We start from the raw sequence: 14,350 nt of genomic DNA, 5'->3' as shown, positions 1-14,350 counted from the left end.
ACCAAAATTGCCTTTCTTTGTTGAGACTTTCTGAATTACAGGTTCGAGAATTTGACATTTGTGATCTTTTGCATTCTGTATTATATAATTTGAAATATAAATTTTGCATTTGGATGTTTTGTATTTTAGATTGGACAATTTAAAATAAAATTTAAATTCTAAATGAAAAAAAAATGATATTTGGAATGTGTTACTTTGTTGATTGACTTATTACTATTTTTAAAAATGTTGTTATATATCTTCTATTTTTTATATATACTTATACACATTGAAAACAAATTCAAAAACAAAAACAAACTTAAATAAAATAAAAGATAATGTGGTTGTCAAATTAAATTAAAATTTGTCATAAAAAAAGTACAACTATTTCATAAATTCAAAGCACAAAAGTACCATACATAACACAAAAATTTAAGTATTGTGTTCTCATATAAACATGCTCATCATTTATCATGTCAGAGACTAATTGGATTGTAATATGTATTTTTTCTCCTACCAGAAGTCTTCAGTAACATGGTCACAATCATCGGTTTAAATATACATTGCATTCATTCAAATTAAGTTAAGTTAGAAATAAAATTTGTGATAGATAAAAAAAACAAAAGTATATGTTATGAAATGTATAATTTGAAAATTTTCTCATTACAACAGTAAAAAATTGAAAACATCAAAGTCAAAGGTATATTTTACCAACCTCTGAATCAGACAAAGGAAGGAATGCAAAACTGTTCTCACAACGCATAAACGTGCAGAAGTGTTAGTACAAGCAGAGAAAAAGAAAGTGGGTATGATTGAAATGATATGATAAAGAAGATGAAGAGGGAGTGCTACTAGAAAGAGATTTTTTTATTAAGGGTAAGATATTTTTACTAAAATATAAAAGAAAACCACTAAAATTCCTGAAAGAGCTAATAACCTCTTTACCATATAAGAACCCCATGCTCATACTCATCTTATTCTGAGACGAGTTAATTAATTTTGATTTACATTACAGGATAAAATCTGAAGGTTCAACAAAAACACCCTTTTTGAACTGGGAGAATAAGTCTACATTGAACTGATGCATCAGCAACCTTTTTTGAATAATCTTGTTATTGACACGGTGGTTATCAAATTTGCTTCTCGGAAATGTGAGACAGTAAAATAATTCATTCTTAGATGAATACACAAAAATCTGATGGAGGAAACATTGCTCCAATCCAATTGCAAATCAATTAAAATTCTCCAAAGTTATGTATAGTTACAAGAATTAAAAAAGTGGATCTACATTAACATTAAAAATGCCAAGTTTTTCCCTCCCTCACGGTCCTGGAATGCATGAAGACCTCCTTACTGTTTTTTCTGGTCAATTTGAGGAGCTTGGACCAAACACTCTTCTTCTTTCTCCCCGTGCTCTTTTCACTGACTTCCCTATCTGTGGTTTGGCTTCCTGAAGCAAAGGCAATGGAGTTGCTCTTCTTCAATCCATAATTGAAACTAACCATGGAAGAGACAGAATCCGGCACGGTAGAAATATGGCGGCGATGGCGGTGAGAGACATAAGAAGGAAGAAGAGGAGAAGGAGAAGGGAGAGGATACGTTGGATTGTTGATGTCATAGAGCTTCAAGAGTTTGTCTCTTAAGCAAAAGGGACAAACACCTGGTAGTTGTTTGTTATCAGGGTGGTACTTGCACCCTCCTCCTACTGCTTCAAACTTCATATCGCTTCTTCTCTTCTCTTCTCTTCAATTCCTGTGCCTTCTCACAATTTATAGATTCATTATTCCCAGTTCCAATGCGTTGCAAATTCACCACTTTCCTCGAAGTTTCTTCTTAATTACAACAAAGAATGGCTGCGAATCAACTTCTATGACTATTTCTCATGTTACTTCTTTCCCTTAAATTATTTTTTTATGCAATCTTTTAAAGGAAATTACGTAGCAAATCCATTTAAGAAGATTGCATACCACAAATAGATTATTATGAATAAATAATAGTTTGTATGAGAAACACACTTTTTTGCAAAAGGAAGAAAATCTCACCATTTCAAAGAGAAAGTTATATTATAAGGGGCAATTAAATCCAGCATAAACAATTTTCACGAAAAATCAAAGCTAAACATATTCATGTTGTTTGACATTTTTATAAGTTTGGGTTTAAATTGAATTAAATTAATAAAATCAATTATATTTGATTCAGACATTCATTTTTTTTATGTAGGCTTGTTGACTGGAAATAATTATAGATTAGTAAACAAATCTGTCGTAATTAAGGAATATGATTATTGTAACATATTTCTGATTTTTTGGTCTATTTTATTATTTAATAGTAAATAAATTTGCTACACGTTAAGGATGTGATTGTAGTATATATTTATGACAGCTTATGTATTATTAAGAAATAAATCTGCTAAAATTAAGACACAAATCTGCTGCTAATATGCATATCTCTATAAATTAAGACACTATTCGAAACAATCAGTTTAAATATCTTTTTAGATTTCCTTTTATTTCTGCTTATAAAGCACAATTAGACATATTTTTTTCATTATTTGAACTAATAAACTTAAACTTTAAGTCTTTTTTTTTTCTTGATTCAAAATATAAATCAAATTTACATTATTCTAATTAATACACTCCGCGTAAAAAAGTTATAAAATCAAACATTAATTTGAATTATTTTTCATAAAAAATATACAAAATCAAACAGAAGACCTTCATAATTTGCATTGTTTAGTTATAATTTGATTTTCCTTTTGTTGACATTTTTTCTAAAGTTTCTTACTTAGGAAAGGGGTTTTCTTAAAAGAACTATGTATACACGTGTAATTGACTATTGTATTAAGTTTGAAGTTAATGCATATGTAACCAAAATGTCAATGAATTATATTTAAATAAAGTATTTGAGTGATTGAGAAATGAAATAGTGTATGTGGACACTATTGTGTGAAGAATGTTTCGTCCAAGAAACAAAAGATGGCAATTGCAGCCAAAATCAAACGTTTGTCCTTTGACTTGAAGAAAAATATGTAGCAAGTCAAGGTTGCGCACGTGAGGTGATTAGATTAATTGTTTTAAGGTCTCGAGGGACTAAACAAAACAAATTGGGAGAAAAAGAATGAAAAAATTTGTTATTTTATAATTATATTGTAAGTGTTGTTCAATTATTATGGTGATAGATTGGTATGCAAGGAAGCTTCTCTCAACATTTGCTTCTCGTTTTTTGAAGTGGTCATCAAAGAAGAAGACATACGAGGTTCAACTTCACGTAAAATCCTATTTATGTACCACTGCACTAAATTTCGTGAAATTGTTGTGTTAATTATGTTAAATATAACTATGATTTAAGGTATTTCAACGTCTAAAACCAATTTTAAAAAAGATCATTTAAATCGATAATAAAATGTGAGACTTACAAATTGAGAATTACATAGAAACCTATTTAATAGAAGGTGTATCATGTTGAAATGTTAGTAATAGTAACGTCATGAACGTTGAACCAGAAAAAAATATATTAATGTGAAAAATTAGAGAAATATCTAACCACCAAAATTCATTTGAAACATGTCTAATTCATATTTTAAAAAAGAGAGTAATTATGGTAAGAAAAAATATTGTTTTTAGCAAACTATTATTTATATTAAGTTATAATTATTTATTCAAAATATTTATGTAATATAATAAAAAATATTGTTAAGTAAATCAAAATATTTAAAGAGATCAAGATTTGTGCATTAAAATCACATTAATTATGCATTAATAAGATTTATTTCATAATATATTCATTAATATTATGATGAGATTTTAATCCATTTTTCATATTCGTCTTTTTTTCTTTGTTATCTCTAAAACTTGGGCTTAATAACAATATTCTTGGATTGGACTTGTCTGGCCAAAAACCAATCCAAACTGGATATCCACATTGACGGTATGTGGTGTCATTGTTATTGGACAAGTTATTTGGATATGTGTTGGTATATAAGTTCCTTAAGTTTGAAATCCATAAATTTAGCTAAACATGTGAACGAATATTTAAGAAGAATGAGTTTTAATATGTTTACAAATTATAGATTAAACTTTAGTTATTTGAGATTGAATTATTATGGATGATTTTTTTATGACAATTTTATTGAAGTCGAGTTCTGTATGACTATTTTATATTGAATGTTATAAACTTATATTTTATGACTAACCGTGTATCAAATGTGGTACCTAGTGTCTAATAACAAAAACTTTGTTGTTTCACACAACATTTTAAACATTTTTTCTTTATTATATTCAAACTTCATTAGCTCTCATCAATCGTAATCTACCTTTCATAAACATTTTGCACTTTTGATTTTATAGAATCTTTCTTCATCATTGCCCTTCACTTTCCCAAGTCATTCTTCCTTATTAAGTATGTTCCTTCATTCATAGCTTCCGATTCCTCTAATAGGGATAACACTTTTGTAAATCATGGTTCAAGAGCTGGAACAAATCATGGTTGAGTATGACCTCTCTCTTTATCAAATCTCAAGAGATTGAATTGCATAAAGAAAAAATGAAGAAAATAAAGAACAAGAACAAAAATCTAAAAGATGAGGTGAAAATATTGAAGAAAGGAATGGAAGAAGACAAAGAGGCACAGAGGAAGCTCAAAGAGACTAAAACTAGTGCAAGTCGTCTTCAAGAGGAGATTGAAAAATTACACAAAAGTGAGGTTGATTTAAAAATTGTGAATACCAAAATTTGATACTACTAACCTCAAGAGATATGCACCTCGTTTTGAGATACATATACACAAACACATGTAAATATTTGATATTTAATACAGATTTATAATTTTCTTTATATTTAATTATAAATTTTCATTCCATTAGAGTTTTAACAAAAAATCCATTAGCCAATACACTTATCAATTTGGATAATTACTTAACAATATTGGGAGCCTTCGTTTTCTTTTTTTGTTTGGGCCGTTAGAAATTTGAAGGTTTGGTTTTAGACTGTTTCTTCCTGCACCTCCATATCTTCTTCTGCCACCTTCATACACAACATGAAAATACATTTTTGTCCTTCTTGTGTCACCCCATAGAGTAGTTTCTGGATTATGTAATTCAGAATCTCATTTGAAAAAAGACTTTTGGATTACATAATCCGGAAGTTAAATAAAACTTATGTAATCCAGAGAATAATCATGCATATGAAAAATGGCTTCCGGATTATGTAATCCGGTAACTAATTACAAATTTAAAAAATGACTTTCGAATTATGTAATCCAGAATATTATAAAGGGGTATTTTTGGAAATTTGAAAACTTATGGAGGTGAGAGAATAAGGTATGGAGGTGTAGGAAAAAACAGTATTGGTTTTATAGTATCCATAAAGAGGGGTGGGCCTAATGGGCTCATCGAATGGCGCAACGCGACCTCCCCTAAGAACTCTATCAGCCTGAAACAAAACTTTTATAGAAATCACATTTTATATAAGTATATTATGCTTTTGAAAAAATAAATAAATAAAATAATATATATATATATATATATATATATATATATATATAAAGTTGGTCTCACTAGCCAGTAGGATTAAGACAAGTCTCAAGGTTCAGAAGAAGTTTGTAAAACCCTTATGATTATCTAACAATTTTAATATGAATAATTAGAATCACATTACAATTTTATATATTAAACCAAAATAGATGCAATTGAAATATATATATGATAATCCTACTGCAGATATTAATAATAAAAGTCTTATTTTTCATATCATATTAATATATTTCTATAATAAAATTTTATAAAATTCTTAATCTTATGACATAATATACCACACTATTAATTTTGAATAAATGCATACTAACTAGATCATACTTATACTGTACTAAATTTCTGATATCATATTTTATATAAGTCCTTCTATTCTTACAAGACCTAGAAACAAACTCTCTTTGCCTTCCACCCATTGACCTCTCGGCCTTCGCTTCCGAACTTCCTTCTCGGCGTGATCTTTCGGCTTATTTGTTCTTGGTTTGTACTTGGTTCGAAAATCTTTCACGTTTTATTGAATTGCTTGACGGACACTTCCCGGTCAACTTTAATTTACTCCATTTGATCTTTCGGTTTTTGGTATCGGCTTCCTCTCACAGATGGGTGTGCGTACCTGAAAGGTGCTCCGATGCCAAAGTTAGATTCAGTTTTACAATATATTAGAATGAATTCACCCTTGCTTAGCTCTCAGGATGACCCTCTATTTATACTACTCTTTTATTGGGCCCAGAAGTTATTTGGGCCTTTTCTCTTTGTATTAAACATTTACTACACACACCTACATATTTGGGTCCAGTTGGGCCCAGTTTCATGGGCTTTTGCTTAATAATAATTTCCATTTTATTTTATCTCTTTCTTTTAAGTCTCTCAATTGACCTTTTTTAGTTCACTTTTGGGTTGAACTCTCGGCTCAGTCTTCACATTGCTTTCGGTTGGCATCGACCTAATTGGACTTTCGGTCCAATCTCTCGGCCCAATCAGTACACTAAGCCCCCCAGGCATAAGGAGATGTAGACGACGAAATGTCTATGAAAAAATGAAACTTCACCTCTCTTATATTTTGGAGGGAAAACAAATTTTGAAAGAAAAAAGACTTTAATGGTGTATTCATTGCGAAAAGACTTTTTCGTTTTGCGCGTTTCCTCTTGATTGTACTGCTTGACATGACAAGCTAGAAGTTTCCAACCATTGGATGTGACTAAATCTGATGGTTACAATGCCATGACTCTTCATATGTCACCACTCTTCCACCATTATAAATCTTCACCTCTATTCATCTTGTTACGCAGTTTCTCCTCTCATTATATATTAAAGCTGAAGCAAATATTCACGGAAGGTATAATGTCTTCATCGAGTTCTGTTTCCGTTTCTTCTGAGTTTACGGGATTTTCGAGCACGAGTAATGAATCTACTGGGAGAGTGATTGAGACCAATAAGAATGCCAACTCCGCTTTGTCACCTGAAACGATCTCGTGTATGAATTCATCAAGCAAAGATGTCGTAGATGTTGAAGCCGAGGAAAAAGAAGAAATAGCCGAACAAAGATTAAGTCTTCGACTCGGGTACGAATGGGTTAATCCGAAAGTTCGAGAATATTTCTCTCGGTACCAATTTACCTCAACCCTTCGCAATTTCCTTTCTCAAATTTATGTGTATTCTCCTGATGCCACTGAGGAAATCATTTCTTTTCGGCGAACTTGTGTCATTGATAATGTTTGCCATGGTCGTGAAGGCGACAAACACGAATTTTTTTATTTTTATGAATGTCTCTTTACTGATCTCCATTCGGTTTCCTTTAAGTGAATTTCAGATGGGTGTCCTTCGTTTTCTTAACGTTGCTCCTACTCAACTTCACCCCAACGGTTGGGTTTATATGCAAGCTTTTAGCATTTTGTGTAAATACCTTTCTTTAACTCCGAGTCCGAAAACTTTTTTATATTACTATAGCTCTTGGCCCGGTAAGAAGCCTAGTTGGTTGTCCCTGATTAGTAAGACAAAAATTTGTTTTCTTTCTCCATTTACTTCTTCATACAAAAACTTCAAAGGAGGTTTCTTTAAAATTCTCATTAAGGAAACCGGGAGAAAGTATTTCTTTGATGGTGATATTCCAAAATTCCCTTTCTACTGGACCCGTGCTCCCGTGAAATTTAACTCTTGTTCTTATTATTCCATGACTATCGAAGAGAAGCATGTTATTGCGGTTCTAGGTCACTTCTCCCTTAAGATTCCAACTCGTGCTCTGCTTCGGCTATACGTTTCTCATAAACCCCAAAAAGATTTCATGGGTATGTGATTTTTTCGGATTCTCTCTTTTAGTAATAATAGAATTTTAACTTTGCTGAATCTTTTGGTGATGTTCAGGTTTAATGGCGGCAACGAAGCCGAAGGATCGTGCTTATTTTTCTAAGTTGTTTAACCAAGCTGGAGGCTCAACTCCTCGTCTTGAGAAAGAAATTCCACAAACAGAAAATGAAGTTGTTGAGCCTGCCTCTCGCTTAGAGGTTGAAATTGCCGCGGATGCCGAAATAGGACCTTCTAAGAAGAGTAGGAAACGAGACAAAAGTAATAGAAGGTCACACTCTTCTAAGAAACATCGTCATGGTTCCGGGAGTTCTTCTCAATCTCTCTTTGAAACAATATTTACGTCGTCCACACATTTTTCAGATTTTGTTGACTGCAATCTTGATTCCTCTGCTCGGGATATGTTCAAAGTTGTTTCTGTTCCTTCTCTAGCTCATTCGATGTTTGAACTAACTAGCCGTGCTTTTCTGATTAGTAAAGCGATAAGGGAAGAAACTAAGAACCATATTGCTTCTACTGAGTTTGAGAAATTGAAAAGAGAAGCAGCCGAATCAAATGAAAAAATCAGATTAAGCCGAAAGCGTCCAAGTCTGAAAGAATTATAAGTAGATGTTCTCTCGGGAGGGATTTCACCTGGAGTGAAAGCATCCAAGTCCGAAAGAATTATAAGTAAATATTCTCTCGGGAAGGATTTCACCTGGAGTGAAAGCATCCAAGACCGAAAGAATTATACGTGAATGTTCTCTCGGAAGGATTTCACCTGGAGTGAAAGTATCCAAGTCCGAAAGAATTATAAGTAAATATTCTCTCGGGAAGGATTTCACCTGGAGTGAAAGCATCCGAGACCGAAAGAATTATATGTAAATGTTCTCTCGGAAGGATTTCACCTGGAGTGAAAGTATCCAAGACCGAGAGTTTCTAGTTAACACTTAGAACTTTCAACAAAAGATCTTAATATACAATAGTTAGTGTTCTTAAATACAAGCCTTAACTGAAATAAAATTTTAAGTGACTCGTATTCCAAGTTCTGGGTATTAACTTTTCGTCTAACGTTTCCAACCTATAGGCTCCATTCTTCAAGTTTTCTTTTACTCTGAACGGTCCTTCCCAGTTTGGTGCTAACTTCCCTTGTGCTGGATCTTTTCTTGCATCAGTTCTCATTCTCCATACCAAATCTCCTTCACTAAAATTTCTCGGTCTTACCTTCGCATTGAACCTCTTACATGCTCTTCTTTTTACTGCCTCTTCTCTGATTTTGGCTTTCTCTCGAAGTTCTTCAATCAAATCTAATTCTGCCTTTAAACATTCATTATTAACACTCTAATCTTCTATTTGTCTTCGTAATGTTGGTTTAGTGACCTCTATGGGCAACATAGCATCTGTTCCATATGTGAGATTAAATGGTGTTTCTCCAGTTGATGTCTGCGGTGTGCATCTATATGCCCACAATATTTCAAGTAACTTCTCGGCCCACAACCCTTTTGCACTTCCCAATTTTCTCTTTAGTTGACTGAGAATGACTTTGTTAGCTGATTCTGCTTGCCCATTTGTTTGCGGATGTTCAACTGAGGTGGTTGTAGATTTGATTCCCAAATCCGCATAGAATTCCAGAAGCTTTTTATCAGTGAACTGTCGGCCATTGTCAGTTATAATAGAATGTGGAATACCGAATCTACAAATTATGTTCTTCCACACAAATGTTTGAACTTGTTGAGCTGTTATTTTTGTCAACGCTTCAACTTCTATCCATTTTGTGAAATAATCAACCGCAACAATCATGAATTTTGTTTGTCCTCGGCCTAAAGGGAATGGGCCGAGGATATCCATTCCCCATTTAGCAAATGGCCAGGGAGAAGCAATGCTTTGCAACTCTTGTGATGGTATATGGTTGAGGCTTCCAAATTCCTGACACTTCTTACAGGTTTTAACGTATTGATTGAAATCTTCTCGTATTGTCGGCCAATAATATCCGGCACGACAGATTCTTGTTGCCATTGTTCGCGCACCACAATGCAATCCACATAGTCCTTCATGAAGTTCTCGGATTACATGTTCAGCTTGCTCATGAGAAAGGCACTTTAACAAAGGAGTTGAAAACCCTCTCTTGTACAGTTCATCCCCTATGAGGATAAAATTAGCGACTTTTCTAGCCATTCTAACATCAATTTCAATTCCTTGTTCTTGATTGTTAATCACTTCTTTGTATGATCGAATTCAATCATCTTTCTCTGTGGTAACAATCAAACATTCTTCCACTCCAACTGTCGGATTGTGCAAGGTTTGTTGTAAAATGGAGTTGTGCTGAGGTTGTCTTCGTTGACTTGCCAACTTGGATAGAGAATCTGCTTTTGTGTTTTGTTCTCTCGGAATATGTATGATCTCGGCTGTGATAAAGTTTTCCATAATGCTCAAGACTTTGTGATAATACCTTAATAATAAGGGATCTCTTACCTGGTATTCACCTTTCATATGTCCAACCATTAATTGAGAATCACTCCGGCATATAACATTTTGTGCACCCATGTCTTTGGCTAAAACCAATCCTGCAATTAAAGCCTCATACTCGGCTTGATTATTTGAAGTTTTGAATTCAAATTTCAGGGCCATTTCCAAATGAAAGTTCCCTGGTCCTTCTAGCACGATTCCTGCCCCACTCCCTTTCTTGCTGGATGATCCGTCAACAAATACAATCCACGCTTCATGATCGGCTTCCGTTGTCGGCATTTGGATAATAAAGTCTGCTAATGCTTGTGCTTTGATTGCTCCTCGTGGCTCATATTTGATTCCAAATTCTGACAACTCTACTGACCATGCTACCATTCTTCCCGCAAGTTCAGGTTTTCTTAATACTTTGGCTATCGGGCAATCGATTCTGACAATAACCTGATGATTCTGAAAGTATGGCCGGAGTCGCCTTGCTGTGTACACAAGTGTTAAGGCAATTTTTTCAACCCGTTGGTATCTGGTTTCGACGCTTTGGAGAACTCTGCTCACGAAGTATATAGGCTTTTGTTCTGGATTTTCTTATATCAAGGCTGCTCCTATGGCTTCGTGAGAAGTGGCAAGGTAGACGATGATAGGCAGAGTTGACATAGGTTTGACCAGGATGGGAGGTTTAGCTATCGTCTCTTTAATCGTAGCAAAAGCTTGCTCGCATTGTTCATTCCACGTGAACGTTTCGGCCTTCCTTAACAACTTCATTATCGGTTTTGACTTCTCGGCAAGTATTGGCAAAAACCTTGCCAATGCATTTAACCTTCCTATTAACCTCTGAACTTCTTTCAAATTTATCGGATTCCTCATATTCATTATTGCTTCACATTTATCTGGATTTGCCTCAATTCCTCTGTTAGTCAACATGAAGCTGAGAAACTTCCCACCTTTGACTCCAAAAACACATTTTTTTGGATTCAATCGCAAGTTATACTTCCTTATCTGTGCAAATACTTCTTCAAGATCTTTCACATGGTTATCTACCACATGCGACTTGACAATCATATCATCCATATACACTTCCATATTCTTTCCAATTTGTTTTTTAAACACCGTATCCATCAATCTTTGATATGTAGCTCCGGTATTTTTTAAACCGAAAGGCATGACCTGATAGCAATAGTTTGCCATATCGGTAGTGAATGCAGTCTTCGGGATGTCAGGTTTATACATTTGTATTTGATTGTAATCGGAATAAGCATCCAAGAAACTCATCATGGCTTGACCAGATGCCCCATCAACCAACCTGTCAATACTCGGCAAAGGATATGAATCTTTCGGACATGCCTTGTTCAAATCTGTATAATCAGTACACATTCTCCACTTTCCGTTTGCCTTCTTGACTAGAACTACATTTGCTAACCAAGTCGTATATTGGATTTCTTTAATGAAACCTGCCTGTAACAATTTTTCAGTTTCTTCAAGAGCAGCTTTTCGTCTTTCTTCTCCCAACTTCCTTCGTTTTTGAGCTATCGGTCTTGCTTCTCGGCAAACAGATAATTTGTGAGAAATGATGTTATGATCAATTCCCGGTATGTCTGATGCCTTCCAGGCGAACAAATCTTTGTTCATTCTTATAACTGCCACTAAGTCATCAATCATTTCTTTGGGCATACTACCCCCAACATATGTACATTGCGTTTCATCTTCACCTAATTGAACCGATGTAATTTCTTCTCTTGGCTCTATCCTTTCATCATCATTCATTCTGGGATCCAAGTCCACCATTGCAACCATGTTTCTTGCTTCCATACTTCCGGTCGCCACTCTCGGCTCTTGGACCATCTTCAATCCGGTCGCATAACACTTTTTGGCTGCTTTTTGATCGACATATATGGTTGCTATGTCTCCCTGTTCTGTTGGAAATTTCATTGCCAAATGTGGCGTCGACACTATAGCTCCCAACTTATTCAACGAAGATCTTCCTAACAAGGCATTATAAGAAGTACGAGTATCTACCACCAGGTATCTGATTGTAATTGTTTTCGTTGCATTTCCTCTACCAAAGGTTGTCGGCAAATCGATATATCCTTTGGTGTCAACCTTTTCACCTGAAAACCCAATTATTTGCTCCTTCAAAAGGACCATGTCTTGTTCTTTCAAATGTAACTTTTTGAAGGTTTCCCAGAACAGATTATCGACTGAGCTCCCATGATCTACTAGAGTTTTCATTACCGCGTACTTGGCAATTTCAACTGTTATCACCATTGGGTCTCGTTGATCAGGATCAATATCTTGGAAATCTTCATCAGTAAATAACATAGGTGGTAAACTTCTTCTTTTGAAAACATAATTCACGGTCATGGTACCACTCGAATATTTCTTTCCTATCGTATTATATGTTTCCTTTTCCGGAAAGCCTCCAGAGATGGTATTAATGAACCCCCTAACCGGCCTTCCCAAACTGCGTTGTCGGCTCCTTCTCTCTTGAGAATGGAGGTGGCTTCCTCCACTTCTTAGATCTCTTTTTTCATCTCTTCCTCCTCTTCTCTCCTTTCGATCGTTTTATATATCAGTCGTTCTTCCAAATTTTTCTCCTCTACTCCTGACATCTTGTTCTGGACTTTGACTGGCCTTCATTCTTCCGACTCTAACAAAGCGTTTTAATTGCCCTGTCTGGATCAACTCTTCAATTCGGTCTTTCAGAGCTATGCATTCTTCAGTGTGATGGCCATGATTTTTATGGTACTGGCAATGTTTGTTGTGGTCAGCTCGATCTGGGGTTCGTGCTTTCATTGGTGGCGGTATTACTTCAGTTGCCATCGCCTCTTGAAGAATTCGGGTCCGAGTTGTGCTCAATGGTGTGTATTGTTGAAACTTTCGGCCACGGGGTTCCTCTCTGAAACGTCTGCTTTGATATCCTGCCTCTCTTTCATTTGTTTTCTTCTCGTTCTTCACGTCCATCCTTGCCTGATTCTTGAAGTCCCTTAACTCCTCCATTTGCATGAACTTTGCTGCACGCCGTCTTAATTCATCAAGGCTTACGGCCGGTTTTTTGCACAAACTATCGGCAAATGGTCCCGGTCTCAACGCAGTTATCATATGATGCATAGAAACTTCCGGACTGAGGTTTCTAATACTTAAAGCCATTCTTCCAAAGCGTTCCATAAAAGCTCGCAACGACTCATTTTGTTCTTGTCTTATGTTTACGAGAGCTATCGATGTTAAGTGATGTGGTCTACTTGTAGCGAATTGAGCTCCAAACTTTTCTATCAAAGTGTCAAAACAATCAATAGATAATGGTGGTAACCAGGTAAACCAGCTTAAAGCTGCTCCTTTGAAAGTAGTTGGGAACACTCTGCATAGGATGGCGTCATTCCACGTGTACAGACTTATTTGAGTTGTGTATATAGCAACATGTTCATCTGGATTTGTACTCCCATCATACTTCTCTATTGTTAGACTTTTCCAATTGTCAGGTAATGGGGTCTCTATTATAGTCTCAGAAAACGGGTGTCTTCTGGCTGGCGTTTTCACAGCGATACCAGAAATCTCAGGTAACTTCCTTTGTGTGACCCCGAAACTCTCTTCCTTATTCTCTCTTTCATTAACATGTGTTCTCGGCTGAAAAGTTTCAAGGGAAGCATTCAACACGGTTTCTTCATTTAATCTTTGTCTCATGTAAGCATTCTCAACTCTCAACATACTCAACTCCTCTTCATTACTCTTCTTCAGTGTCTCAAATTCCTCTTGCAATTGTATTAACATGGCCATGGTCATAGCGTTCTGACAATCTTCTTGTTCTCTGGAATGTTCTCCTCTTTCGCTCATTTTGTTTCTCGGCCCCACGGTGGGCGCCAAAATGTTCTTACAAGGACCTAGAAACAAACTCCCTTTGCCTTCCACCCGTTGACCTCTCGGCCTTCGCTTCCGGACTCCCTTCTCGGCGTGATCTTTTGGCTTATTTGTTCTTGGTTTGTACTTGGTTCGAAAATCTTTCACGTTTTATTGTATTGCTTGACGGACACTTCCCAGTCAACTTTAATTTACTCCATTTGATCTTTCGGTTTTTGGTCTTGGCTTCCTCTCACAGATGGGTGTGCGTACCTG

At 35.2% G+C, this 14,350-nt stretch overlaps 2 protein-coding genes across 2 annotated transcripts; both read right to left on the bottom strand.

The window, feature by feature from the left end:
• Nucleotides 1-1,175: 1,175 nt before the first annotated feature.
• LOC150029178 (uncharacterized) lies at nt 1,176-1,824 on the bottom strand. The gene has a single exon (XM_090299431.1). The coding sequence runs from the start codon at nt 1,698-1,700 to the stop codon at nt 1,275-1,277; it is 426 nt and encodes a 141-aa protein (XP_090155557.1). The 5' UTR covers nt 1,701-1,824; the 3' UTR covers nt 1,176-1,274.
• A 10,981-nt stretch (nt 1,825-12,805) lies between these two features.
• LOC137809518 (uncharacterized) lies at nt 12,806-14,014 on the bottom strand. Its single transcript, XM_068610626.1, has one exon. The coding sequence runs from the start codon at nt 14,012-14,014 to the stop codon at nt 12,806-12,808; it is 1,209 nt and encodes a 402-aa protein (XP_068466727.1).
• Nucleotides 14,015-14,350: the final 336 nt, after the last annotated feature.

The sequence above is a fragment of the Phaseolus vulgaris genome, chromosome 2, assembly GCF_051622355.1.
Source record: "Phaseolus vulgaris cultivar YP4 chromosome 2, ASM5162235v1, whole genome shotgun sequence".
NCBI classification, from domain to species: Eukaryota; Viridiplantae; Streptophyta; class Magnoliopsida; order Fabales; family Fabaceae; genus Phaseolus; species Phaseolus vulgaris.
This window is presented reverse-complemented; position numbering and strand designations above follow the sequence as displayed.